This window comes from Hippocampus guttulatus, chromosome 11 (genome assembly GCF_054856545.1).
Source record: "Hippocampus guttulatus isolate MCC_2025c chromosome 11, RoL_Hgut_1.0, whole genome shotgun sequence".
Taxonomy (NCBI): Eukaryota; Metazoa; Chordata; class Actinopteri; order Syngnathiformes; family Syngnathidae; genus Hippocampus; species Hippocampus guttulatus.
Window position 1 is genome coordinate 6,990,348 of NC_141271.1, and position 25,551 is coordinate 7,015,898.

General features: G+C 41.2%; 2 protein-coding genes across 3 annotated transcripts; one reads left to right on the top strand and one right to left on the bottom strand.

The window, feature by feature from the left end:
- Positions 1-413: 413 nt before the first annotated feature.
- Positions 414-11,476, bottom strand: slc35a5 (solute carrier family 35 member A5). Of its 2 annotated transcripts, none has more exons than XM_086123244.1 (11): positions 9,556-11,476; positions 8,887-8,971; positions 8,583-8,729; positions 8,407-8,481; positions 8,106-8,239; positions 6,933-7,000; positions 6,449-6,640; positions 5,170-5,370; positions 4,965-5,092; positions 2,414-2,682; positions 414-977 (listed from the first exon to the last, which is right to left on the bottom strand). In XM_086123244.1, exons 3-11 carry the CDS (start codon positions 8,707-8,709, stop codon positions 909-911), a joined length of 1,263 nt encoding a protein of 420 aa, XP_085979370.1. In that variant the 5' UTR covers positions 8,710-8,729; positions 8,887-8,971; positions 9,556-11,476; the 3' UTR covers positions 414-908. The 2 variants fall into 2 exon arrangements, with proteins under 2 accessions (XP_085979370.1, XP_085979369.1); XM_086123243.1 differs by having other exon boundaries at positions 8,407-8,505.
- On the top strand, positions 11,471-25,314 carry f5 (coagulation factor V). Its single transcript, XM_086123242.1, has 25 exons — positions 11,471-11,706; positions 12,584-12,666; positions 13,190-13,312; positions 15,761-15,973; positions 16,031-16,189; positions 16,495-16,716; positions 16,783-16,948; positions 17,118-17,295; positions 17,370-17,466; positions 17,792-17,997; positions 19,167-19,314; positions 19,381-19,593; positions 19,666-21,232; positions 21,297-21,465; positions 21,554-21,790; positions 22,052-22,265; positions 22,374-22,553; positions 22,620-22,736; positions 22,823-22,894; positions 22,974-23,059; positions 23,128-23,283; positions 23,980-24,124; positions 24,214-24,365; positions 24,439-24,621; positions 24,711-25,314. Exons 1-25 carry the CDS (start codon positions 11,531-11,533, stop codon positions 24,855-24,857), a joined length of 5,409 nt encoding a protein of 1,802 aa, XP_085979368.1. The 5' UTR covers positions 11,471-11,530; the 3' UTR covers positions 24,858-25,314.
- Positions 25,315-25,551: the final 237 nt, after the last annotated feature.

A 25,551-nucleotide genomic window follows, 5' to 3' on the forward strand; every position in this document is an offset into this window, starting at 1 on the left:
AGACGGTGGATTAAATGTTGCATTGCCACCATTAAGTGGCCATAAAAAATTATTGAAAATTTTAAAAATACATAAAACTATAATTTAATTAAGAATTATTAAAAGTACCCCGAAAAAACATAAAATGTTTTAAATAGTATAATAAATACTGTAATAATGTACAATAAAATACTAATTAAGTACACGCGCACAAGTCTATATAAATGGCTTTTAGTATTGTGAGGAGAAAAATAACTTTTCAATCTGGTTCTTAAACTGGATGTTGACTATGCGGGTGGCTTCAGCCTGTGAGCATATATCCAAAAAGATAATTGAAAAACGTGTTGGGAAATAAAATCTCAACCGATCACTCTGTTTCATCCCGTTTTCCATTGTTTTGTCTGCCCCCTTTCCTCATCACATTCCAACACGAGTGAAGGGCGTGCTGTTTATTGTCAAGCTCACATGGCCCAGTTTATAAATACTCACAATGTGACCAAAGAAAGGAAGTCCTTGTGCTTTTCAAGAGTCCAATTTAGGAGGTCTAACAAGTCTTCCAAGTCCCATGAATACTGTCCATCCTCATATCCTGACAAACGGTTTTGCCACTGAAACTCAGACAAATCTTCCTCCGGCAACAGAAGAGAGAAAAAAAATACCCACATGGTTTCCAAAGGAGGAAAAAAAAAATACAGTAGCAAGACTTATTCCCAACACGCACAAACTGAAAGCGTGTGTTGAGGTTTGACCACAGAAAAAACAAACGCCCCAAACGCCTCAATCTTATGCGTTTCAGACACACCAACGACGTCGTTAGGCCACGTTTTCCAGCAGCAAAAAATAATAATCATAAAATAAACCTTGCAAACAGCATGTGCATGGACAATGTGCCTCCTTTGTGAACACTGCAAGCAGTCTGCGTCTCTGTATTACAAAGACGAGTCTTCAGAGTCGCTGTCTGTATTGGCCTTGGTCAGCAGCTCCAGCTCTTCGCCATCCTAAAATACATCAGAGAAGGTCAGACACCACTAAACAAACTACCTAAAATGGTAGATGAACTATTCCATTTTGTGGAGGGAAAATAACATGAATAATAAAGATTATTTATCCCATTACTAGTACGCCTACTACTCCGACCACCACCACTAATAATAATAATATTAAGTCAGAAAAATGAAATCGACAAGATCTAATAGATATTTAATACATCACTGACACAGCCAAAAGTATATTTCCCATCAATAACATTGTCATATGGAATTATGCAACAGGCCAGAAATCATTGACATTATCAATAAAAATATATTTAAAAGTATTAATACAATAATTAATTAAGGATATAGAGTAATTTTCCCATCTCATCGATTATAGTAGATAACGGTAATTAAAATGTAAAAATCAAAATGTCGAATATTACAATTTATACCGGACAATGGCCACAACATCCGTGAATAAAACATTTTTTAAAAATATGGATTGTGATAGGAGATAATTAAGATTAGAAAAGTTGCATTTGGGCAATGACCACAAAATCAATTACATCATGCATTTAATGAAATATGTAAACTAATATAAATACAAATAAAGCAAAACTAATAACATTCACATATTACAACTTAAAGATAATTCATACGTCATTAATATTTCTGAAATTAAGAATAAAGATTGAATTATTGCAATTTAAAAAAGTCCACGACTGTACTCAATTTTGCACCCAGGGACATGTAAAATCAGTTTTGTACATTTAATTAATAAAAGTCAAAAATTTGCACACAGAAAAATGATGCATAACAATTACAACCGATTAGATGACACTGGTCAAAAAGAAATTCTAATCAGAGATGGCCTTGTGTATCCTTTAACATATTTTTGACATTGATTTAAAAAATGTCTTTACCTTTTCCAACCACATCAGGTTTTTGAGATTTTTTGATTTATTGTTTTTAAGTTTGACCTATAAAAGCTTGCACCATACGGACTTTAGGATGCGTTGGAATTTAGAGATTTGACGTTTCCGAAAAAAAAAAAAGATCCATTTGTTGCTGAACCTAACTCTTAATCAAAAATATTACTATTAGTGTTGTTTTTGCAGAGAAAAAAAAGAGGGCAGATCTGGAATAAGCTTAAAAAAAAATTTAAGAAAAGTTTGCTTGCATATCTGATTAAAAATGGGGGGGTTCAAAATCTCCACAATTAACATTTGCGGCAATAGCCACAAGATCCACAAAGGTTAAGTAAAAATACACATTTCGCAATAATACTGATGCACCGTAGCACCATTTAGAACGTGTCAACAGCATTCACTCAATAACAGCACCAGTGAAGGAAAAAACCCCAAAAACAAATGCATCATTCCTCCATGAAAGACAAATCAAGGCTGTCGGGACAAAGTGGCAACAGGGAACTTGGCGTGTGCATGCGTGTGTGCCCTTACCCCTCTGGACCTCTTTAACACCTCGCCGTTGATGACCCGCAGCTTTTCCTGCTGCAGGCTGTACTCCAGGTCCCGGGGCCGGCTGGCGTTATAGATAAAGATGACCAGCAGCACCACGGGGGCCTGCAGGAAGAAGTCCAGAGAAGGCCGGAAGTCGAACAGGAAGAGCGAGAGGGCGGTCACCAAGACGGTGGTGATCTGGCTCGTCAGCACGTGGAACATGTTGTCTCGGAATTTCAAAATGAAGGCCACAGAGAGGCCCAGGGTCGCTGGTGGAAAGGAAGTGTCAAGTTGAAGATTAGAGTTTCAAAGCTACCAGCTGACCTTAACATAACAAGTCAGACATAGAACAAGTTTTGTTCTAGCCTACGGCTTTAATGGCTGATTTCATTCGGGTCTATCAAAATGCAGTTGCCTTGAAATACCAGTGACCGAACTTTCGAGTGTGTCGAGATACAAGCTTTCGTTTGGTTGAATTTTTGCTTTGGTTTGCGAGTAAAGAATGTGCGTTTACAAATGAGCAGTTTGGGAGATAATGACCAATTCTTCTAAAAAGGAGACTTTGAGACGTTTCATGCCACTGCTGGTTGAAGCGTACTGTCAAGCTAAACATAAAATAACGAGAATTACACATTGTTTATTAAAAACACCCACATTGATTATAGGAAAGTCTGTGAAACTGTCCCAGTGGCCAAGTCACATAAATAAAAGAAGGAGCACTAATTAATGATGCACAAATTATTTTCCTGCGATTGGTTGGCAACCTGTTCAGGGTGTCCCCCGCCTACTGCCCAAAGACAACTTGGATAGGCTCCAGCACGCCCGCGACCCTTGTGAGGATAAACGGATTTGAAAAATGGATGGATGGATAAATTCTTTTCATTCAATCTGATAATCGTCTTATGTTTGTATTAAACAATATGATAGAGTGCTATTTTCCTGATTGAAAACACATGGCAACAATTTTTACTGGGGTTTTGGGGGAGGCTGGAACGGATTAATGGCATTTCCCTTCATTTAAAAGTCGAAAGATGATATCAGAGTTGCTTGAGTTACAAGCGTGGAATGAATAATATCAACATGAAAAATAAATCCATCCATCCAGTTTTCATTGACACAAAGATATTCATTTATTTAATATGTTTAGTTCTGTAGTTTGCACTGGTGTACAATGCATTACAAGAACTTTATCCGATCTATAATGTAATTATAATAAGGTTTAAAATATTCTTTCCTGCAGCTAAATAAGTCCGGCACACGGAATAAGAAATCATTTTGCGCCACTCCCAACTCTCCGCTGCCCCAAATAAAACAACAAAAAATTTGACTGACTACTTGAACCATATGAGACAGAAAAATAACATTTGATAAAATCAATTTTGAATTTATTAATAAATTCAAATTGATCAGCAGCATTTACTCAGGAAGACAATACTGTATCTGACAAACCTTTAACCTACAAAACAAACACAAACCAAAAAAATGTATGCAGATTTTTTTGGGGTGTGTTTTTGCATTTCGCATCTCAGCCCGGGACAGAGAGAGACTGGACTGACTGGTCAGGAGGGCCAGCTCTGTCCTGGGCTGCTCCATGGACACTCTGGAGGAGGTGAGCAACAGGAGGATGCTAGCTAAGATAACAGCTATGATGGAGAGACCCTCCCACACTTCATGCCACCCTGACAGCACTAGGCAGCTTCTTCAGCCAGAGACTGATACACCCACGCTGCCAAGAAGGCGAAGTACCGCCGCTCGTTCCTGCCGACGGCTGCTGTCAGGCCATTGAATAGACGGACCTGAAAACCTGGACTCACCCCCACTCACCCATTTTTAATATGCGTATATTTATATTCATCCATCCATTTTCCGAACCGCTTGATCCTCACTAGGGTCGCGGGGGGTGCTGGAGCCCATCCCAGCCGTCTTCGGGCAGTAGGCGGGGGACACCCTGAATCAGTTGCCAGCCAATCGCAGTATATTTATATTTTATATTTATATTTAGTTATACACTTTTTGTCTTCTACTTTCTCCCTTTGATAATTTTGCGAATGTAAATGGGGAATTTCTCAATTGTCAGACAAATAAAGTGTTATTATCTTTGTAATCAAAATGAGTAGGTTAGGATTAACGACTCCAATGAACATGTTTTGCAGTGCACAGCTTTTGGAAGCGAGGTCGGAACCACGATCTGACAACCCTCAGCTCCTATGTGGCGCTACAACTCCCTGTGTGCGCGACACTGCCATCTACTGTGTGGCAAAAGCGCAATGACACTTACGGAGTAGGGCAAATACAAAAACAAAAAATCAAAATGTCTACTTTCGAGTTTAGTTTAAGACATCTAGTTCATCTTTTAAGATCACAAAGAAGATGTCGGTCTTTGACATGTGTGTCATACTGTAAAAGTCGATTTCTCTGTTTATTTTGGTTGCTCAATTTAACTCCAAGAAATGCGTCAATCATTCGGATCTCTTAGTTTATATTGTGTAGGTGTACCGAATATTTGCGGTCTGGAAGTCATGTGGTTGTCGATGTAGTGCATGCTACTGACCTGTGATGACCACCAGGGCTAGAGAGTAGACGTTGTGTCCATAAAGGAGGCCACAGTGGACAGTGAGGCCTCGGGACTCTTGCCCAGTAACGAGGGTCAGACCGTTAAACACCACACCAAAGGCGTACCTGCGACATGACAAAGGAGAAACAGTCAAGACATGACCTACCGTCTTTTTGTCACATTGAACAGATGACGGGCTCACAGTTTACTATTCTGAATGAAGATGCTCTCAGTGAGCTGGTCTCCTTCCTTTAAGATCTTCTCGTTGTAAATGTTGGCCATGGCTGAGATGAAGCACTGTAGCAAGAGCAGGACGTGGCCCATGCCCAGCGAGCGAAGCTTTCCCACCAGGCTGTCCCGCCAGGCCTGGCCAGGCAACGTCGACATCCATGAGACGGTGGCACTGTGGGAGGATGGGATTACACACACACACATCAAGTTAAGGAACGTGATCAGAGATTCTTCGGGTAGGTCCCAGACAATAATCAAAAACAATTACCGGTAGTCTGACGAGTCTCTGATATCAAACACCAATTGTGAAAATAAATTTAATGTGTAGCAGTATGCTTAGAATCCAAAATAAATTAAAAGATGTAGCACAAAGCTGATCGTGAACTTTTATTTATGAAATCATTTTATTTTACTTTGAAATACATTTGACACCAATGTTTATACAGATGATAATGTTCTCTGCATATTTATGATTTGCTACTTGTGGATTAAGAGAGTCCCAGATGTTTTTGGGAGGAGGGAGGGGACTATCCTCTGTTCAGTGAAAAACACACCTATTCGCTGTTTTTCTTCTAATAATAAAACTGCTGCTTTGTTGCTATCTTGCGGCATCTTGGTATCAAGGTACTACTGTATACTGAGTGAGTTGAGGAGCTTCATTTAATCCTGTATATTCTGGCATCTATCGGCAATAAAAAACTGTAGGTGCAACAGACCTTTATAAGAGAACTTTTCTGGTGCTATGATGAAAGAATTTTGAAATATTTTTGAAAAACAGTAAATGCGAACCGGATGTTATACGATATGAGATATATTTGTATTTTTGAAATGATTTTTTTTAAGAGGCTACCAAACAAAAAGGAAAGTATGAAAAATAACATAAAAGTTAGTTAATATGCATTACATTTCATATTGTTATTTTGAAAAAGTACGTTTATTTTGATGTTTGGAGTAAAAATTTCAATTTAAAAAAAGGCATGTGTATCTGAAGTTGGACTCTTATTTTTAAAATAGTTTAATTTTGAAAAACAAGCACCATAAAAAAATATTACATATTTCATTTATTTTTGTTGGACTGGAATGCTCAATTTCTTAATAATGTTTGAAATCCACTCTTACCATAAATTGATTATTATGTTTTAAAAATAAAAGCTATTTTTGTAAAGCCCTGGATATAAAACCCAAAGTGAAGTGCATTAGAAGCCCAGAAGACTGGAAACTTGACTATTTCCATGCTGTCACTACCCCACCTGCTGTTCTTCATCTGCTCCATCAGCTGTGTGTACAGCAGGCAGGAGTTGGACGGTGTGGACATGGGCCTCAAGCGGACTCCCGGCACCGACATGGATGACTTCTGGCCGCCGCCTGACCCTGTCGTTAGAGAGACGATGGACAGGAATAGTATGACCAACGCCGCCCACTGCACCCAGGACAGCCGCCTCCTAGTGGTGGAGGAGTGAAACAAAACATGAGTTTTATTGTCGAACATTCCAGTTAAAAACACACATTTTAGTTGAACTCCAATTTTAAAAAAATGATGAAACTACAAAACAACGAGTCAAATCAGTGCTCTGCTATCACATATAAATACATTGAATTACAGTCAGTGCAAACTAAGCACTTGCTTAAGGCCACGCGACTATGAGACCACCAAGGAAAATTGATATTAAAATTATCATTATGGGCAGAAAAAAGAGGGCTAGAAAAAATTATGTACTAGGATGAGTAGCTTACTTGAGGACAAGTCTGAAGAGAACGGCTGTGGTGAGGATAACAAAGTTGGAGAACAAGACTGCCATGGCCTGAGGACAACATCAATCAGGACAGTGCGGAGAACATCAAGGTACAGTGGAGCTGAAAGGTCTACACATCGCTTTTCAAATGGCCGTCTTTTTGGGATATAAAATAAAAGAGACCGTGTTGACAAGTACTGTATTGGCCCAAGTATAAGACGGCCCTGATTATAAGACGACCCCATCTTTTTCAAGACTCAAGTTTGAAAAAAGACTTTTTGAACACCAATTAATTTTTATACAGAAAATAATTACAGTACATCTGAAACAAATGATGATAACAATATATTTGAGAGAAAAAGCATGTTATTTTGCCTCATTCAAATCTTAATATCTGAACATTTAAATATATAAACTAAAGTGCAATCACATTCGTAAATGAATGGCTTCTGGTTTTTGAAATGTAAATCACATCATAACTTCTCCTCAGATGCCGGTTAACCTGGACAAACTTCGACCCACTTTTCTCCAGATTGTCGCTATGTTTCTCCATTTTCTGTTATCTCTTCTATTATTTTCTTCTCTTTTCTTTCTTACCACTATTTTTTTTATTTTTCTTCTTTGGGCTACCGCTATTTTTATTTTTATTCTTCGTGACAGGGATTCACTTTGGCCTGGGGAGTCAAGTTCAGCATTCGCTTCAATGATATCTGGCGCCATCTAGCGTCGTGAATGGGTATAATGTCTAGACCCCGAATATAAGATGACCCCCACTTTTTCAGTCTGATTTCAATGCAAAAAACACCGTCTTATTTTCGGGCCAATACGGTAAGTTCAAAACTTTTTCCACACTTAATGTGACCTAAAACGTATGCAAGTCAATTGAGGAAAAAAAAAAAAGAAATCTGATTGAGAGGGCAAATATAAATGAAAAATAAAACTTGGTGGACAAAGTATGGTCACCGTCTTAAAAGTGCGGATTTGTCTCAATTCAGAATTGACCAATCACATTCAAACTCCAGTTGATTTCGATCTAATTAATGGTGCTCAAGCAACTCTCACTCAACACAAAAGGAGATTTATTTCATGATGGCTCTTGTATTGAATCTCAAAGGATTGTATGTGTGTGTGCGCGTAGCTCGTATCTACCCACCCACCCAAGAAAGGGACTTACAGGCTGCAGGTAGGTCATCACGTAGAAAATGATGAGGTTGTCGAGAAAGTAGAGGAATGCGGGGACAGCCCATTTCAAAGAGCTGAGGAGCGAGGAGGCTGAAGAGCAACGCAGATCTCTGCAGGAGCGTCCCTCTGAAATGAGTCAAGATTCATTCATTCATTCATTCATGTGAACAGTCAGTAAACCTATTTCTCTGTGACATTAATTTATTACTCTGCCCCAGACAGGGATGGCAAAAATGAATGTTTAAGGGATTGCGGGGGAAACTCAATCAGAAACGCAAATAGATCATGTTTACCTCGAATAAACACCCTGACAGACATCGCGAGGCAGAAGAGCAGCTTGAGCGCCTCCGCCAGCATGTTGACAGACGCTGGGAGGAAGTCGTATTTGTTGTCTGGGCATAGACCACGGACAATACTTCAAGACGGCCATCGCAATGATTCAAGAACATATGGCAGAACAGTCTCTTACCTGCATTAGCAGCAAATTTAAGCAGCAGGATCCGAGTTGTTCCGAGAGTAACAAAACTTAAGCCCAAGGCCAGTGTGTAAACCGATGAGCGTGAGCACAGGCAGGGGCAGGAATGGCAGCACGCCATGCCGGTGTGCAGGAAACAAGCTATGTACACATAAAAAAACAGTTTTCAGTTTAATATTGGTGATGTGGCTGTGTCGTCATGATTGTAAAAAGTTCATTTTCTTCTAAAAATGCACTCAAATAATCATCAAAAACCAATAACAACAATAAACTACAAAAGGTATTGCCATAACATTACCTGCAATTGGCTGGCAACCGGTTCAGGGTGTCCACCGCCGACTGCCCGAAGACAGCTGGGATAGGCTCCAGCACACCATGCGACCCTTGTGAGGATAAAGCAGATCGGAAAACAGATGGATGGATGCCATAACACACTGTTTTCCTATTTTCAAGGTGCCTGGGCACATGTTTTACATTACAAAAATCTCAAGGAACATTACAAACAAAAATGCTGCGTGAGAAACTTAATGCAATGGAATCTAAGACCGTTTTGACTAACACAAAGATGGTTTGACTTTTCTACGTGTATTACGTAACGTCTGCCATCGATAGGAAAAGGATGGATTTAAAAGATCAGACCGTTATTTTGCCTTTTATTGCATGACATATGTATTTGATCGCCTATCAACTAGTAAAAATTTAGGGTCAGAAAAATCACAAAACTCATTGTCATGAATTCGATGTCTTGTAAGTAGCCTTTAAAACATGGAAGCCTCGTTGCTGTTTAAAAGTGTAAACATATGCCAATTCGGCAGAAGTGCAATCGCAACAATCGACATGTTCGCTTTGAACCACTCAAATGCGAAAATACAAAGGATGCCATTTACAAATTTTATGGATACATTCATGAGGATGTGCAATGAGATCAATTCATCTGTACAATAAAGACACTTGAAGTTGAACTGACCTGTTCCACTGTAATTTAGGACCACATCATACTATGAACTCCACGGATCCACTTTCTTCCTGGTTGGTCAGGCACGCGCAGGCGCAGTGGCACATTCTCCTTCGTTGATTGTAAACGGGAATACCGCATTACCGCCACCCATTGATCTGGAATGATTTTTCTAACTCTGTAATGTTTTTAATTTGTTCGAGTCGTTTTGGGAGAAACAAGGGGGACTTCAATTTAGGCGCTCGTGTAAATTATGCATCGCACTAAATTCACACGGAAAATCTGATCACGCACATGCAGTTAGATTCCGAGGGAAAGTTGCTGTGCTGCAACTGCGATAGAGCACATAAAAAAGAGCAACTGCAGCATGTTTTTTGTTTTATACTGGATGTAGGCCATTTATTCCAGCAGAGTTTCAACAAAGCTCCGAGGCCTAAGATAACGAGGCTGCATTATCACACACGCATACCTGTCAACTTTTTGGAGCGCCAACCTGTATAAACTACCAAAAAAATCCTTATAACATACCAAAGCATTTTATATGTCAAAATAACGGCAGAAAAAACCCCACGAAATTTTCAATGATATTTATTGTAGATCTCCATAATACAATGTCTGGTTAATGTCTAATCATCAAACTACTTAGTGGCATTACTGTGTTCAGAGTTGTATTCCTGCGTTACTTTTTGGAGTTGGTGAAAAAAAACCCGGAAATGTTCAGAATCCGTATGATTTGTGCGATACGGCCATATACGTAAGATTCACCACAAAATCCGTATGAACTATGGCTAAACCGTATGAGTTGACAGGTATGCACACGTTGCGATTTGTGGGGCATAAAATGCAGCGCCAGCCTACCAAGATGCTTGTGCGCCCCACCCTCCCCACTTGAGGCACGAAAATAAATGACTTTTTAAAATTTGTTTTTCATTTTAATTTTGTCATAGTAGCTAGTTTGATGTTAAGAAATATTAGTGTTCATTTCTTTATCAATAAGATATTAAAAAGATGAAGTCATGAATGACGCGTAAAATATTAACCAATCAAACAATTAGTTATTATAGATCATAGATTTCTTAACTGTTTATGCTGTAAGCCAGCAGTTAAACGACTATGATAAAAACATACATACATACACATATTTATTGATAAGAGAAGCGGATCAGATGATGGATGGATAAATAATTAAATAAATAAATGACGCTGATGCTAATAAAAACAATACAAATAAAATAAAAACGGGAAAAGCACATTTTCATATTACTGAAAGCTTTGGATGTGCCAAATAGTTATTTTAAATGTACAGTTCAGTATATATATAAACAAAAAAAAACTTCCCATCCCAGCTGTCTTCGGTCAGTAGGCCCTGACTTGTTTGCCAGCCAATCACAGGGCACACATAGACGAAGAACCATTTGCGCTCACACCGAGGGACAATTGAGAGTGTTCCGTTAACCCGCAATGCATGTTTTTTGAATGTGGGAGGTAACTGGAGTACCTGCAAAAAAATCCACGCAGGCACGAGGAGAACATGCCAACTCCACACAGGAAGGCCAGAGCCGAAATCGAACCCTGAACCTTTGCGCTGTGAGGCGGGCAGACGTACTCTCTAACCAGTCGATCACTTTGGCGGATAGTTTTCATGAATCATTTTCGACTTTAGCATGATTATCCTCCCAAAAGTCTCTAATTATCATACAATTTAAAAAATGGTATACATGCAGGGATACATGTACAAGCATGTATGCTTTATGAGTCCCTGCACTGCATATGAGGCTCAATTTAGAGAGAATAAATATACATGGTTCACTGCCCTGGTGTGTGTATGCATCAATAGAGATAAAGCTCCAAGTGGACTCTTGTGTCTATCTCTCTCTCACACAAACGCACACGCACGCGCGCACACACACACACACGCACGTATACAGCACAGCCTGAATAGTTTTGGAACAGAGCGAACACACTTTTGGGAGGATCACACTCAGACATGAGGCTTAGTGTCTGGACTGGAGATCCAGGTCTCTTTTCAATTTTCCTGCTGGCTCTTCTGGCCCCCTTGCCTGTCCACGTCAGAGCCAACCAGCAGGACCAAGTCAAAAAAAGAGAATATTACATCGCTGCTGTGGAGATTGACTGGAACTACAATGGCAATGACACACACAGGTCGGTACACTCACAAATGTTTCCACTTCACTATTACATTGTTAATTAATGCAAGCGACCATTCAAAACGGAGCACATACTGTTTGTTCCGTGATGTTGACAATTGTTCGCGTAAGAAATAATCCTTTCAAAGTTGTAACTTTATAACCACACAGTTTAAATAATTGTCAGAAGCCTAAAACCCAAGTTGAGCACTGTAATAAAGTAAAGTAAAACTACTCACCTTTAAACAGACATGAGACGATCATTGCAGAGTGACACTGTCACCCAGTGCCGCTTTACATGCGCCTATTTTGAAACCTCCTGTTCTAGGGTGATTTTGACAAACGTGACAATTGACAAACGTCATAACAATATAATATCTGAAAAAATATCAGATGCATTTTGGAGTGAAATGAAATTAAAATTCCAATCTGACTGAAATCCACAAATCAAAATTTAAAACTGTGGAAATATTAAACTAAATCACCCTGATCCTCTTTGCCATCATCGGCACCAGTCCCTCCAGATGCTTACTGAACTGAAGTCACATGAGATTTCCTTTATCATGATAGTTTTGGACTGAGAAATCCAGTCCATTTCCCATTGCATGTATTTGACTTTGGAAGTTGCACTGTCTTGGCAATTATACGTCTTCATGCAGTTATTCATAGTACATCATTTCATCAACTCCCGCCTAGAGTCTGTGATGGAATCTTGTAAGAATGATTGTAAGTGATGAAAACAATCCACTCTGACCTGGTTATATAGTGAGATGCCCTCATTGTCGCGGATTCCATATCTTTTGTTGAGACAACACGTGGGGACAGCATGGCTTTTCCCCATTTTTTTTTTCCTCTTTTATTTATTTATTTATTTTTTGCTTCCTATTCCTCAGGTTCAGCCCCACGTACAAGAAAGTGGTTTTCCGGGAGTATGAGAAAGATTTCAAACAGGCAAAGGTTCATGACCCCTCATTAGGTAACATACTGTGTATCAATGTTTCAATGTAAATGTCATTATTTTCACATCACAAAATCTCGAACTTCAAGGTTAATTGCTTGCACTAAAGCATGGCCATTTCCCAATGAAATGTGTGTGTCATGTCGTTTTGGATTACCATTGTAGACAGGAAAACACAATATTTTAGGATTGGCTTGTCTGTGATGATATCATGATACTTAGCACATATTCAATCATAGACATAATGGAGGAAAAAATACTTCAATGTCTCATCCTCACTGATGACATCATCAATGTATGCATGGATAATCCTGCAATGTATTGTGACATTGATATTTTGTCCTGGTGCCAAAGATAACAAAGTAAGTATAACATCTTAACTAGATGTCACAATAAGTCATCACTTAAATGGTTCTATCATATTTTTTCATGAATTTAGTGGGGCCCTCTGAGGCCCCAGATTGGAAAATGTTTCAAGAGAGAAATATGAATAGGTTGGGATGAATGTTTATTGATTAATTCGATTTTTCCATGCCGGCAGGTTTGCTTGGACCCACTCTGAGGGCCGAGCAGGATGAGATCCTTGTGGTCACCTTCCGAAATATGGCGTCAGAACCGCACAACCTCCACCCACACGGCATTGCTTATGGGAAAAACTCCGAGGGTGAGTTCCTGTTGAGCCAATCTGTGGTTGACCACTATGACGTGCGTGTGTGCGCTTGCGTGTGCGTGTGTGCTGGTCATGATGTAAGTCATGGTTCCAAAAAGCATGCAAAGCGGATCAGCACAACAAACAAGGTTGTTTGTCTCGCTTTAAAATATTAACCCGCGGAGGCAGATGATCAAACGAGGCAGGATTGAAGTCCAACAGGAGGCAGCCTCAGCAAACACTCAAATTGGGGGATTCACTGGGGAGGAAATGAAACCTAATGTCAATTCATGGAGGGAAGTGTCTATGTGAGACATTCCAGAATTATGAAAGAAGATAGAAAATTGGGCAAAATGTTGCCATCAGACAGAGCGCTAAACAAGCAAAGAGAATCTTGGGGCAGGCCTCGTTCAATATCACTTGAGTTCTTCTGATACATTGTTATTTTAACTGTGGGTCATTGCTGATTCTGAAGGACATGGGTTGATTAGATTGACATGGCAGCACGTCAAGGCTGAAATCTGATTTGAAAAATCTACCAACCGCATATATGTACTGAAAGGCCATATATTTTAATTTTATATTGTGAATGTACCAATACCAATTCCAAAGAAGGTGGGACTAAAATAAAAAAAATAAATAAACCAATTTGCATATCATTTTCAACCTCTATACAATTGAATATTATACTCTACTCTCTACAGAGATGAGATACAGTATTATTCAAATTAATCAACTTTTGTCAAAATCAACTGTTTATTTCCAAATATTTACTCATTTTGATTTTGATGCCTGTGACACATTCTTAAAAAAAGCTGGGACAGGGGTATGTTTACCACAATGTTACATCACCTTTCCTTTTAACAACGCTCAATAAACGTTTAGGAAATGAGGGCACCCATTGTTGAATCACGTGGAATTGTATTTCCACTACAGGTACTTGCTTGATGTACAACTTCAGTTGCTGAACAGCCTAGCGTCTGCCCTATATTTTGCACCACATATTTGAAATGGTAGACAGGTCTGGACTGCTGGCAGGCCAGTCTAGTCCTCACACTCGTCTCAGTGCCAGCCTCGCTCTTGTTACATCTTACATTCTTGCTACAGAATGTGATTTGGAATTGTTTTGCTGAGATAAGCAAGAACGTGAAGATGTTGTTTGGATGGCAATATACTGTATGTTTCCCAAAACCTGTGTGTACCTTTCAGCATCAATTATGCATTGACAGATGTGCAAGTTTCCCATGCCATGGGCTCGAACAAACCCCCAAACCATCACAGATACTCGCTTTTGACCTTTGTGCCTCGAACAATCCGAATGGTCCTTTTGCTCTTTGGCCTGGGGGATACAAACTCCATGATTTTCAAAAACTATTTGAAATGTTGACTTGTCAGACAACATCACACTTTTCCACTTTGTGTCAGTCCATCTCAGATGAGCTTGGGCCCCTGGAAGCCGGCAGTGTTTCTTAGTGTTGTTGATGTACACTTATGACTTTTGTTTTCAATGCAAAAGTTTAACTTGCATTTGTAGATTGATGCAGCAACTAACTGTTAACTGACAATGGGGTTCTGAAGTGTTTCTGAGACCATGTGGTCTCCCAAACACAATGGTGACAGTTTTTAAATGCAGTGCCGCCTGACGGATCAAAGGTAACGGGCACTCAATGTTGTTTTATTCTGGACATGGTTAGAACTGCACGACTGTCCGTGTTTTATGTTATGTGTTGTGTTTATTATTTTACTTTATGTGAACTGTTTTGCTAAGCGCTTTGTTACAGCTCCCGCTGTTGTGAAAGCGCTATAGAAATCAGCATGTCTTGTATTGTATTGTAATAGATAATGAAATCCCTAAATTCCGGTGGATTGTACATTGTATGTTATTTTACTTAATTTGTGGGACAATTTGCCCACGCAGTTGTTCACAAAGTGGTGAACCTCGCCCCATCCTTACTACAGGTAGTAAACAACCATGCCGTTCGAGGATCCTCTTTTTATATATCCAATCATAGCATTCATTTTTTTACATTGAAACTTTCCGCTGGTGAACACTTTGAAACTGATGGTTTTTTTTAGCATTCCTCTATTTTCCCGGTCTTTTGTTGTCCCTGTCAGCTTTTTTTTTAACTTGTTACAAGCATCAAATTCTACATGAGAGAATATTTGCACTCACACAAAAAAAAAAATAAGACTCCTCCGCTTTAACATTCCATATAACTTTGTAGATTTTCAACAGTGATGTAGGTTGAAAACTATTTGCCAATCATTGTACTGTATTCTGCTTTTATTTATGTTTTATTCAACATCCCAACTTAATTGGGGTTTTTAGGTCAGTGTTTCTGATGGCTTTTAGTCCAGCATAACAGGCCTTACTGGCCCAACACTCAACTCAGCACTGTTCAACATTGATAAGTGGAAAAGTGTGAAGTATGGAGTGCTAACAGTGACATGATGATGTTTCAGGAGCTCAGTACTTTGACAACACGTCTCCAAAAGAAAAGGAGGATGACATGGTGAAACCCGGCAGTGAGCATGTATACTACTGGGAGGTGACACCTGACGTCTCGCCCAAGCCCGATGACCCCGCCTGTCTCACCTACTCATACATCTCCCACATGAACTTGGTGGAGGATTTCAACTCTGGCCTCATTGGCGCTTTGCTCATCTGCAAGAATGGTGAGAACATTTGACATTTGAAGGGAAAGTACAATATGGATGACTTGTTTGTTGCAGGGAGCTTGGATGAGTCAGGCATGCCAGATGGTGTCAAACGAGAGTTGGTCCTACTCTTTGGGGTCTTTGACGAGCGAGAAAGTATCTATAAGCCAAAGGACCAATCCTTGGACCACGTCCACCACACCATTAATGGCTATACCAAGGGAGCACTACCTGGTAAGACATACTGGTCCTAATTTCACTAGAAATGAGCTACTCTACTGCTCCAAATAAGCTCACATGAATAAATGTCAAGTTACATATTTTCCTTGGTGGAGGTAACCGTAGCAGCCAGGAATGTTTCAGTTACGATATTCAAACCCTATAAACAGAAGTGCAATACATGAAGATAAATCCAGTGGAAAAACTAAAAGTCAACACAATCCAAATTGTTCTCAATTCAACTCAACTCAACTCAACTCAAAATTGTTTACAACCAAATTATTTGACGATACAATTTCAGGACTGTGCTTGTTTTGCAGGTTTGAGCGTATGCGCATATTCCTCGGTGAGTCTTTACCTGCTGGCCATGAGCTCCGAGCCAGAGCTGTTCTCGGTGCACATCACAGGTCAGGTGCTGCAGCACATGCGCCACAAGGTGTCGTCCCTGGGCCTCATCAGTGCCTCCTCGACCACCGCCAGCATGGTGCCTGTGCACATCGGCCGCTGGATGCTATCATCCCACGTGCTCAAGCATATTGAAGGTCAATACACGCAGTAGCATCAATACTTTTAAAGTGACGCTGGCTTGACAAGCAAACATATTGTAGAGGGCATGCATGCCTTCTTGGATGTGAGAGGGTGTGAGGGCATTCAAGCACCCCAGCGGAGGATTAGCCCCAAGGAAAGGCGCGAAAGCAAGGAGTGGACATACTACATCGCTGCTGAGGAGGTCGTCTGGGACTATGCACCCAATATGCCCGAACATATTGACAAGTAAGAAATCAACACTTATAAATCATTTTACATGCTTGATCGATTCACTATTCCTCTGAAGATGAACACCGTAAATGTGTGTAATTCAAGAATCATTCTAATGGGTTGTATTGTTAGATAAGGCCAAGGCTTATCTGATAGACCTCTATCTCTTGGTATTTTTATTTAGGAGCTACAAGCTCCAGTACCTGCAACAGTCCCCAACCCGCATTGGCAGGAAGTACAAGAAGGTCAGGTACACATTGTACAATGAGTCTTTCACAGAACGTATAGAGAACATGCAGAGGAAAAGTGAGCTTGGCATTTTGGGTCCGGTAATAAGAGCGCAAGTCAGAGACGTCATTAAGGTAAGACCACATTCCGGAAGAAAGACGGCATCAACTCAACTTACTTAGAGCTCACTAAAATGACCCTTTGACAGATTGTATTCAAGAACATGGCCTCCAGGCCATACAGCATCTATCCACATGGACTAACAATCAAAAAGTCAGAAGACGGCATGAACTACCCAGAAGGAGGTAGTGTGCTTCTCTTTAAGATAAGATAAGATAAGATATCCTTTATTTGTCCCACACTGGGGAAATTTACAGCCTCCAGCAGCAAGAATGTAGGCAGAAAGAAGAAGAAAAAAAACAAACAACACCGTTCAATTAAGTGCAATATAAATACAAAATGGATAAATCGCAGTGCTATTTACAGTTGTTTTCCACATCATTTAATTATTATTAATATTATTGTTGCTATTTTTATTCAGCAGCCTGACAGCAGTTGGTAGGAACTTTACACAGTTAAAGTGAAACTCTTCTGAAACAACTCTGACATAAACATGTCCGTGTTTATAAGGCAACAAGACGCATGCCGTCCAGCCGGGCGAGACGTTCACGTATGTTTGGCGAGTGGCCGAGGAGGACGGGCCTCTGAAAGAAGACTCCAGGTGTCTGACACGAATGTACCACAGCGCCGTGGACACGCCGCGCGACATAGCCTCAGGTCTGATCGGACCGCTCCTCATCTGCAAGAGTCAGTCGCTCAATGTCAGGAATGTGCAGGTAAAATCCAAAGCCTAAGCCAACTTTTCACTGTTCATCAAAATATTGGCAAGGCACTTGTCACAATGAAGTGAAATTTGGTCTTTGAGTTGAACCCATCCCCTGAGATGCCAGAGGACAGGAACCATGAAGCCACTGGGAAATAAATCCAATACCTTTGTCATTGACTTTCAGGAGAAACGCATGGAGGCATAGAGATAACATTTAAATGCCACCCAGAAAATGAGTGAATCAATTCAAGTGAAATTAGAGAGAGAAATTCCCCAAATTCAGGTGCTAAGCGTGAGCAGAGCTGGAAATCAATCAGAGCACTTCCTACAGCAAAGCACGATTTCTCCATCGTCTCAGAACAGGAGTATCATAATGGCAAATTTAGAGTGGAGACCACATTACTAGCGCAGGGTGTACAGTGGAGCTACATTCACGACAGTGCGTTGATTAGTCGGCAGAGAATTTGGAAATAGTGTCAACATCTAATGGGATCTTTCTGAGTGGAATTTAAATGTTCTCCCATTGCCTTTATTGTTTTTTTTTCTCCAGGGACTCGTAACAAAAAGGTAAGAATCATTTCCAGTCAGTTCCACTGACAAGGTGCAAATATGACATGATCTGGATTATTTCTGCTGGCTCTAAGCATCTTGAATGCTAAGAGCAAAGACGGATCAGAATTTACTGTTCCAAAGCATTCTTCTAAACCCAACTGTACTTCTTGATCTACTACATTTGTAAGGCTTGTAACACTTTAAAAAAAAAAATTAACTACTGACAGGGCGGCCCGGTAGTCCAGTGGTTAGCACGTCGGCTTCACAGTGCAGAGGTACCGGGTTCAATTCCGGCTCCGGCCTCCCTGTGTGGAGTTTGCATGTTTTCCCCGGGCCTGCGTGGGTTTTCTCCGGGTGCTCCGGTTTCCTCCCACATTCCAAAAACTTGCATGGCAGGCTGATGATTGGACGCTCTAAATTGTCCCTCGGTGTGAGTGTGGGCGTGAATGGTTGTTCGTCTCTGTGTGCCCTGCGATTGGCTGGCAACTGATTCAGGGTGTCCCCGCCTACTGCCCGAAGACGGCTGGGATAGGCTCCAGCACCCCCCGCGACCCTAGTGAGGATCAAGCGGTTCGGAAAATGGATGGATGGATGGATAACTACTGACAAATAATTGTTGTCCAACAGGTCAAATCAGACAAAGAGCAACACGCTATGTTCGCTGTGTTTGATGAAAACAAGAGCTGGTACAGGGACGACAACATTCGGCAGTTCTGCGATCGATCCCAAGTCAACGTGGCAGACCCCAGCTTTTACAAGTCCAATGTCATGCACAGTACGCCAACCTGTAATCTGACTGGATATGCACACTGTTAGTTGATTCACATTTTTGTTCCAACAGCTATCAATGGCTATGTGTACGAGAGTGGGGCACTCTTGGGCTTCTGCCACGGTGAAGTGGCAACATGGCATGTGTCCAGCATTGGCGCACAGGACTACATTCAGACGGCAACGGTCTACGGGCATACATTTGAACTGAATAACCGCATGGAAGACATCCTTAGCCTCTACCCAATGACTGGCGATACCATTACAATGAGGATGGAAAACATTGGTCTGTTGACAATGAATGTATAATTGTATTATAATTTAGAGTGAGTCTATTCCTCTATATTTTTCCTTCCAGGCGTTTGGCTTCTGGCATCGCTGAATTCACACGAGACAACCAAAGGAATGCGCTTGAAGTTCCAGGATGTCGAGTGCTTCCGTGACCATCACTATGAGTACTCTGACTATGAAGAGCCAGGAAAAATGGAATTTGATTTGTGGAAGCCCCCGACCAAGAATGAAATCATGAATAAGAAGGAGGAGGAAATGACAAAGCCAAAAGAGCCTACCCCAAATACAGTGGCGACTGATGACTACACAGAGATGTTTGCTAGCGAGTTAGGACTCAGGTCACTGAAGAATCAAACTTCAGTGGATAGTGTGGAGAAGATTGACTTGTCTTTTCTTGACTATGATGCTGTTGATGTGCCAGATGGAAAATCGACAATTCGGACAAAAAACTCAATATACGGGAGTACAAGCGTGTCAAAAGATGAAGGCCCAAAAAGTAGTGCTTCTGGGTTGGCTCCAAGTCGTGATAATGAAAGCGCTTCCAAGATGGATAAAACAACATTTTGTAACACAACAGCTTCATTAAAGTCCGGGAACATGTCAACCAAAGCTACCAATCGGACTGAACCAACACTTGCAAAGTCAACATTAGAAGCTGAAAAATGGAATATAACTTTAACGGGTGATAATCTGACCTCTCTGTGCTTGGAGGAGAAATCGAAAGTAAAACAGACACAAGGGGACGCGTTTCCCTACTCTGACAGGAGCAACATTACGAGCAAGGAAAGCCACAACAGCATTGCAGGTGATGCTGTCCACCGAGCTAATGCAACTAGTGACCTTGAGTATGGACCTCTGAAGTTAGCAAAGAGCACCAGCTCAAACGGTACATCTCCCTTCAACAAGACTCAGATCTCAGGTATCTCGCAGCCGATTGATGGTCTGACATCAGGGGGTTTAAACGATTCGGAAAGCAGTGAGGAAGTGTTTATATACCTCAACCAAAACCACACGGAGGTGATTAAAACCACCTCTGTGAAGACAGAGAGTCACAACTGGATTTACGATGGGACTCCCAAAAAGGTACCAATGGAAATTCCAGACCACATGGTGAAATACACGAAGGAAACCCCGAAACCCAAAAAGACAACAAAGATCAAGAGGGTTAACATCCGACAGTGGCCACTGAAGGGACAAGGTATGAAAACAAGGAAGCGGAAAGTATACAAGCCGGAGGTCACAAGCGGTTTACCGGTACCTCTCTCTCCTCGTGGATTTAACCCTAACATAACCCCAAGGGGGTCACGCCCCGCTTCACCACGAGCCGCCCCAGATGAGGAACAGCTCATTAACACGCCTGTGGTCATTGGTGTGCCTAGGCCAGATTTCAGCGACTATGAATTTTATATCCCGGGAGATGAGCCTGACCATTTAGCTTTAGACAGGCAGGATTTGAAGGCAGACGAATATGAGTATGTAAACTACAAAGACCCCTACAGTACTCATCAAGACCTCAAGAACTTCAACATAGAGGAGACCGCTAAATACTACTTAAAGCACTCAGGGTCGAATTTCAAGATGTACTTCATTGCTGCAGAGGAGGTTGAGTGGGACTATGCAGGCAATGGAGAGAGGTAAGTGCAGAACTTGGAGCAAATTTTCAATAAAAGTCAAATAATTCAAATCTTTTTTCAACAGAAAGCAGGAGCGATCGCATCGTAGTCGCCGGAACACTAAGTTCAAGAAGGTAGTATTCCGTGGTTACACGGATGGGCTCTTCAGAACTCCTGAAATCCGCGGTGAGAAGGAAGAGCATCTAGGTATCCTGGGGCCTGTCATCAAGGCTGAGTATGGACAAAGCATCATGGTAAGATAAACACTATGTGGTTGTTCTTGTGTTGTTACGCATTCTTTAAAACTGCTTATTGTTCAATACATGATTACTCTGTCTGCAGGTGGTGTTCAAAAACAAAGCCAATCGTCCATTCTCCTTACACCCGAACGGGGTTTCCTATACCAAGTGGACAGAAGGTCTGTCCTATGAGGATAGTTCCAAACCCTGGTACAGAGATGATAATGAAGTTCCACCCAATGGCAACTTCACATATGTCTGGAAAGTTCCACGAAGGCCTGCGCATAGTCCAGATGAGCCTCACTGTCAGACTTGGACCTATTATTCTGGTGTTAATCCTGTGAGTACTTCCAAGTACATGTGTTGGTCCTGGAGGAAGGGGTCATTGGTTGTGAGGTGAAGATAGAGTTCCCCTCAGTGATTGAAGGTGAATGGTGAATTAACTGGCAAACATTCGAAGGTCTTTCACCTACAACGGTCTTGAACAGACAGCAGATTACCATTACAGTATAGAAAGTAGCTGGCTCGCTGGCTGGATGGATAGATAGATGGACGGGTGGATGGGTGGTACGACAATGTTTTCACAAGTATTTCTCTTTAGGAAAAGGATATCCATTCTGGCTTGATTGGACCTTTGTTGGTGTGTCCAGAGGGCACTTTAAAGAATGTGACAAACACAAGGGAGTTCGCGCTGCTCTTCATGACATTTGATGAGTCGCAGAGCTGGTACTATGAGGAGAACCGCGAGGTCATGCAGCGGAAAAGACGAAGAGGAGCTCTGGACCCTATCCTCAAAGAGACCCTCCAGTTCCATTGTAATCATGAATCCCACAATGTGGTCGTTGCTCCATCAATCCAATCCTCAAATTGATGTAAATTATATGAAAACATTGGTGAAATGTCAATGTATGATATTTCTACAGCCATCAATGGTATCACGTTTAGCCTTAAGGGCCTAAGGATGTATACGAACCAGCTCATCCGGTGGCACCTGATCAACATGGGATCTCCCAAAGATTTCCAGAGCATCCACTTCCACGGACAGACATTCTTCCACACGACAACCACCAGCAACAGACACGCAGTCTATCCGCTGCTTCCCGGTACACAACATCTTTTTCGCGAAGCGTGCGGTATCATACAAGTTGAATGATCACTTCTATGTTCAGGAAGTTTCGCTACCCTGGAGATGTATGCATCCAAGCCTGGCCTTTGGCAGCTGGAGACAGAAATTGGCATCAACCAGCAGCGAGGGATGCAGACGCTCTTCTTAGTCCTTGACAGCGGTACTGCCTACTCACTAACTTCAACCTCATCCAGTACTCTGAATGCTATTCGTAGCTTGTGACAGTTGTTGCATGTGTTCTGAAAGACTGCTTCCACCCTCTGGGCTTGCAATCGGGCAGTGTGAAAGATGAACAGATCACGGCCAACCAGAGCCGAGGTAGTCACAGCCCCAACGATCTTCAGCAATCGGTTCGAAAAAAGAAAGACAGGGTCTTACACTGTTTCCAACTTTAAAGGATACTGGGTGCCACATCTTGCCAGATTGGACAGTAAAGGCAAATACAATGCGTGGAGCACAGATCAGAGCAACAATTTCATTCAGGTATGCCCAAAGGTTTGTGATCCATGTAGATAGCATCTGCTACTTGCCTATCCTCTGCTGGGATATAGGTGGACTTTCTGCGTCCCGTGGTGATCAGCCAGGTGGCCACACAAGGAGCCAAGCAGCTCTTCCAATCCCAATTCGTCACAAATTATTCCATATCGTACAGCAACGACCGCAGGAACTGGATCCTCTACAAGGGAGACAGCAAATACCCAATAAAGGTCAGAAGGGTTTGAAATATTACACTAATGGATATTTTACCATGATACCATACGCCAGCAAAAGGATGCAGTTTAAATGGCCATTACTTTGTTTAGAGTGGAGCGGAGGGAGGGAGAGTGAGAGGGAAAGAGGTGGCTGTTCAATGCGCTAGCTTTCGGCTGCGATAGCTTTAAGTGAGGTTTCCATCTCACGAGACAGAAAGTTGAGTGATTAAGAAGTGCGGTCCAATTTTATATACTCTATCATAATGCTTCATATGCCTTGACTTTAGTATCCTATAATGCATAATAGAGTTGATATTGTTTGTTGTACTAAATATTAATTGTTGAAAAATACATTAGAAAAGGACCTTTAAAAAAATCTTATTGCAATTGCCAATTTTGAGGGAAAGAATTTGAATTAGATTCGATTATTTTCCATAATCTTTCAAATGGAGGAAAATTGTGATCAGTGAAGGACTGTTTTTTTGTTGTTTTTTTTAAGGAATTTTTCTGGCAGCGCAATGCCAGACTCAAGAAGTTTTGGTCATTGTTTCAGTTCAGGTCATGGGTAGTCACTGACTTTTCTGCCATCCAGGAGTAACCTGGTGCTGATTCTTTACAAACATTCCTAAATGCTCTATTAGACAGAGAGTACAAACTGCTCTCCTATGAGAAAAGTGTGTTGTCGCCTCTTAACACTGCGGTATCACTTAGGTGTTTACTGGGAACCAGGAAGCCTATGTGACACAAACAAATACTTTTTCCCCACCCGTGATTGCACGGTTCATTCGGCTCCACCCTGTGCATTGGTACAACATGGCCACGGTGCGCATGGAGTATTACGGCTGTGAGCTCGATGGTAAGATTTCAAGTCAAGGCATGTCAGGATTTGAGATGCTTCGGAATGAGGTAAATGTGACTTTTTGTGGTGTACTACTTCTTGGTCAGGCTGCTCAGTCCCTCTCGGGATGGAGAGCGGACTGATCGAGGACCGTCACATCTCGGCAAGCTCTGTGAACTCCAACTGGTATTTTGGAGCCTGGAGTCCCTTTTTTGCTCGCCTTAACAAACAAGGAGCTGTCAATGCATGGCAAGCAAAGGTAAGGGACATCCAAGATTCCACAACCTCAAGAAGCTCAACTAGTCATACCTGCTCTATTATTGTTCATGCAGTACAGAGACATGAAGCAGTGGCTTCAGGTGGAGCTGCCGGATGTCATGAAGATAACGGGTATTGTCACTCAAGGAGCCAAGTCTCTGGGGAAAGAAATGTATGTTACCACATACACTCTAAAGTACAGTGACAATGGCATCCACTGGCGCGACTACGCAGAGGATGAGGACCGACCAGCTAAAGTACTTTCTCTCTCATGGTGCTGGATGAATACCCGTCACTGTTTCCAAAATTCTAACATGCCTCTTCTCGCGTTTATTCCCAAATACAGATCTTCTTTGGGAACAATGACAACAACGAACATGTCAAGAATTTCATCTACCCTCCCATTTTTTCACGCTTCATTCGAATCATCCCCAGAACCTGGATGGGCTCCATCACATTGCGGGTAGAGCTGTTGGGCTGCAACTTTGAATGACATCAATCATCTCACGCAGCACACTGCCATATGAATCAAAAGATTTTACATTTACGACGACAACAAGTCAGAGTTTTGATTGAGTCTATCAGATTATTTTGCTCCCTTAATATAGTCAGCAAAACATGAAGAACAGCTCTGCGTACGATGTGGTGAAATGTTACACAACTGCAAACTACATCTACAAAAATATTATAAATGAATATTTTGCAGTCCATCCATCCATCCATCCATATCGTTAAAAAAAAAATCCATAAATTGTATAAATGTTTGGCAGCTTGGTTGCTGGATTATTTCTGTAAAACTACATTAATTTATCTTTACAGAGTACCACATATATTTTACAGTATAGTATGTTAAATAAGACCACAACTACAGGTTTTAGGTGGCAAATTGAGCAATTGTTTTATGTTGAATGAATACAAATATGCTAATTAAATGTTATATTTTAATAAGATTTGCATGCAGTTGTCATTTATTGAACATTGCATTTCATAATCGGCGCGGTGCCTTCTAAGCCACCGCATTTACATTTTGCTGTATAATGAATCACCACACTTCTACTTTTCATGTACCAGCAGTTGCCAAGTCAACTCCGACAGCATTGAACAAGTGGCTGCAAGGACATTGTTGATCATACCATCCACAATCACAGTTTTGTTCAATAACATGCACACATACCAACCTTTCCCAA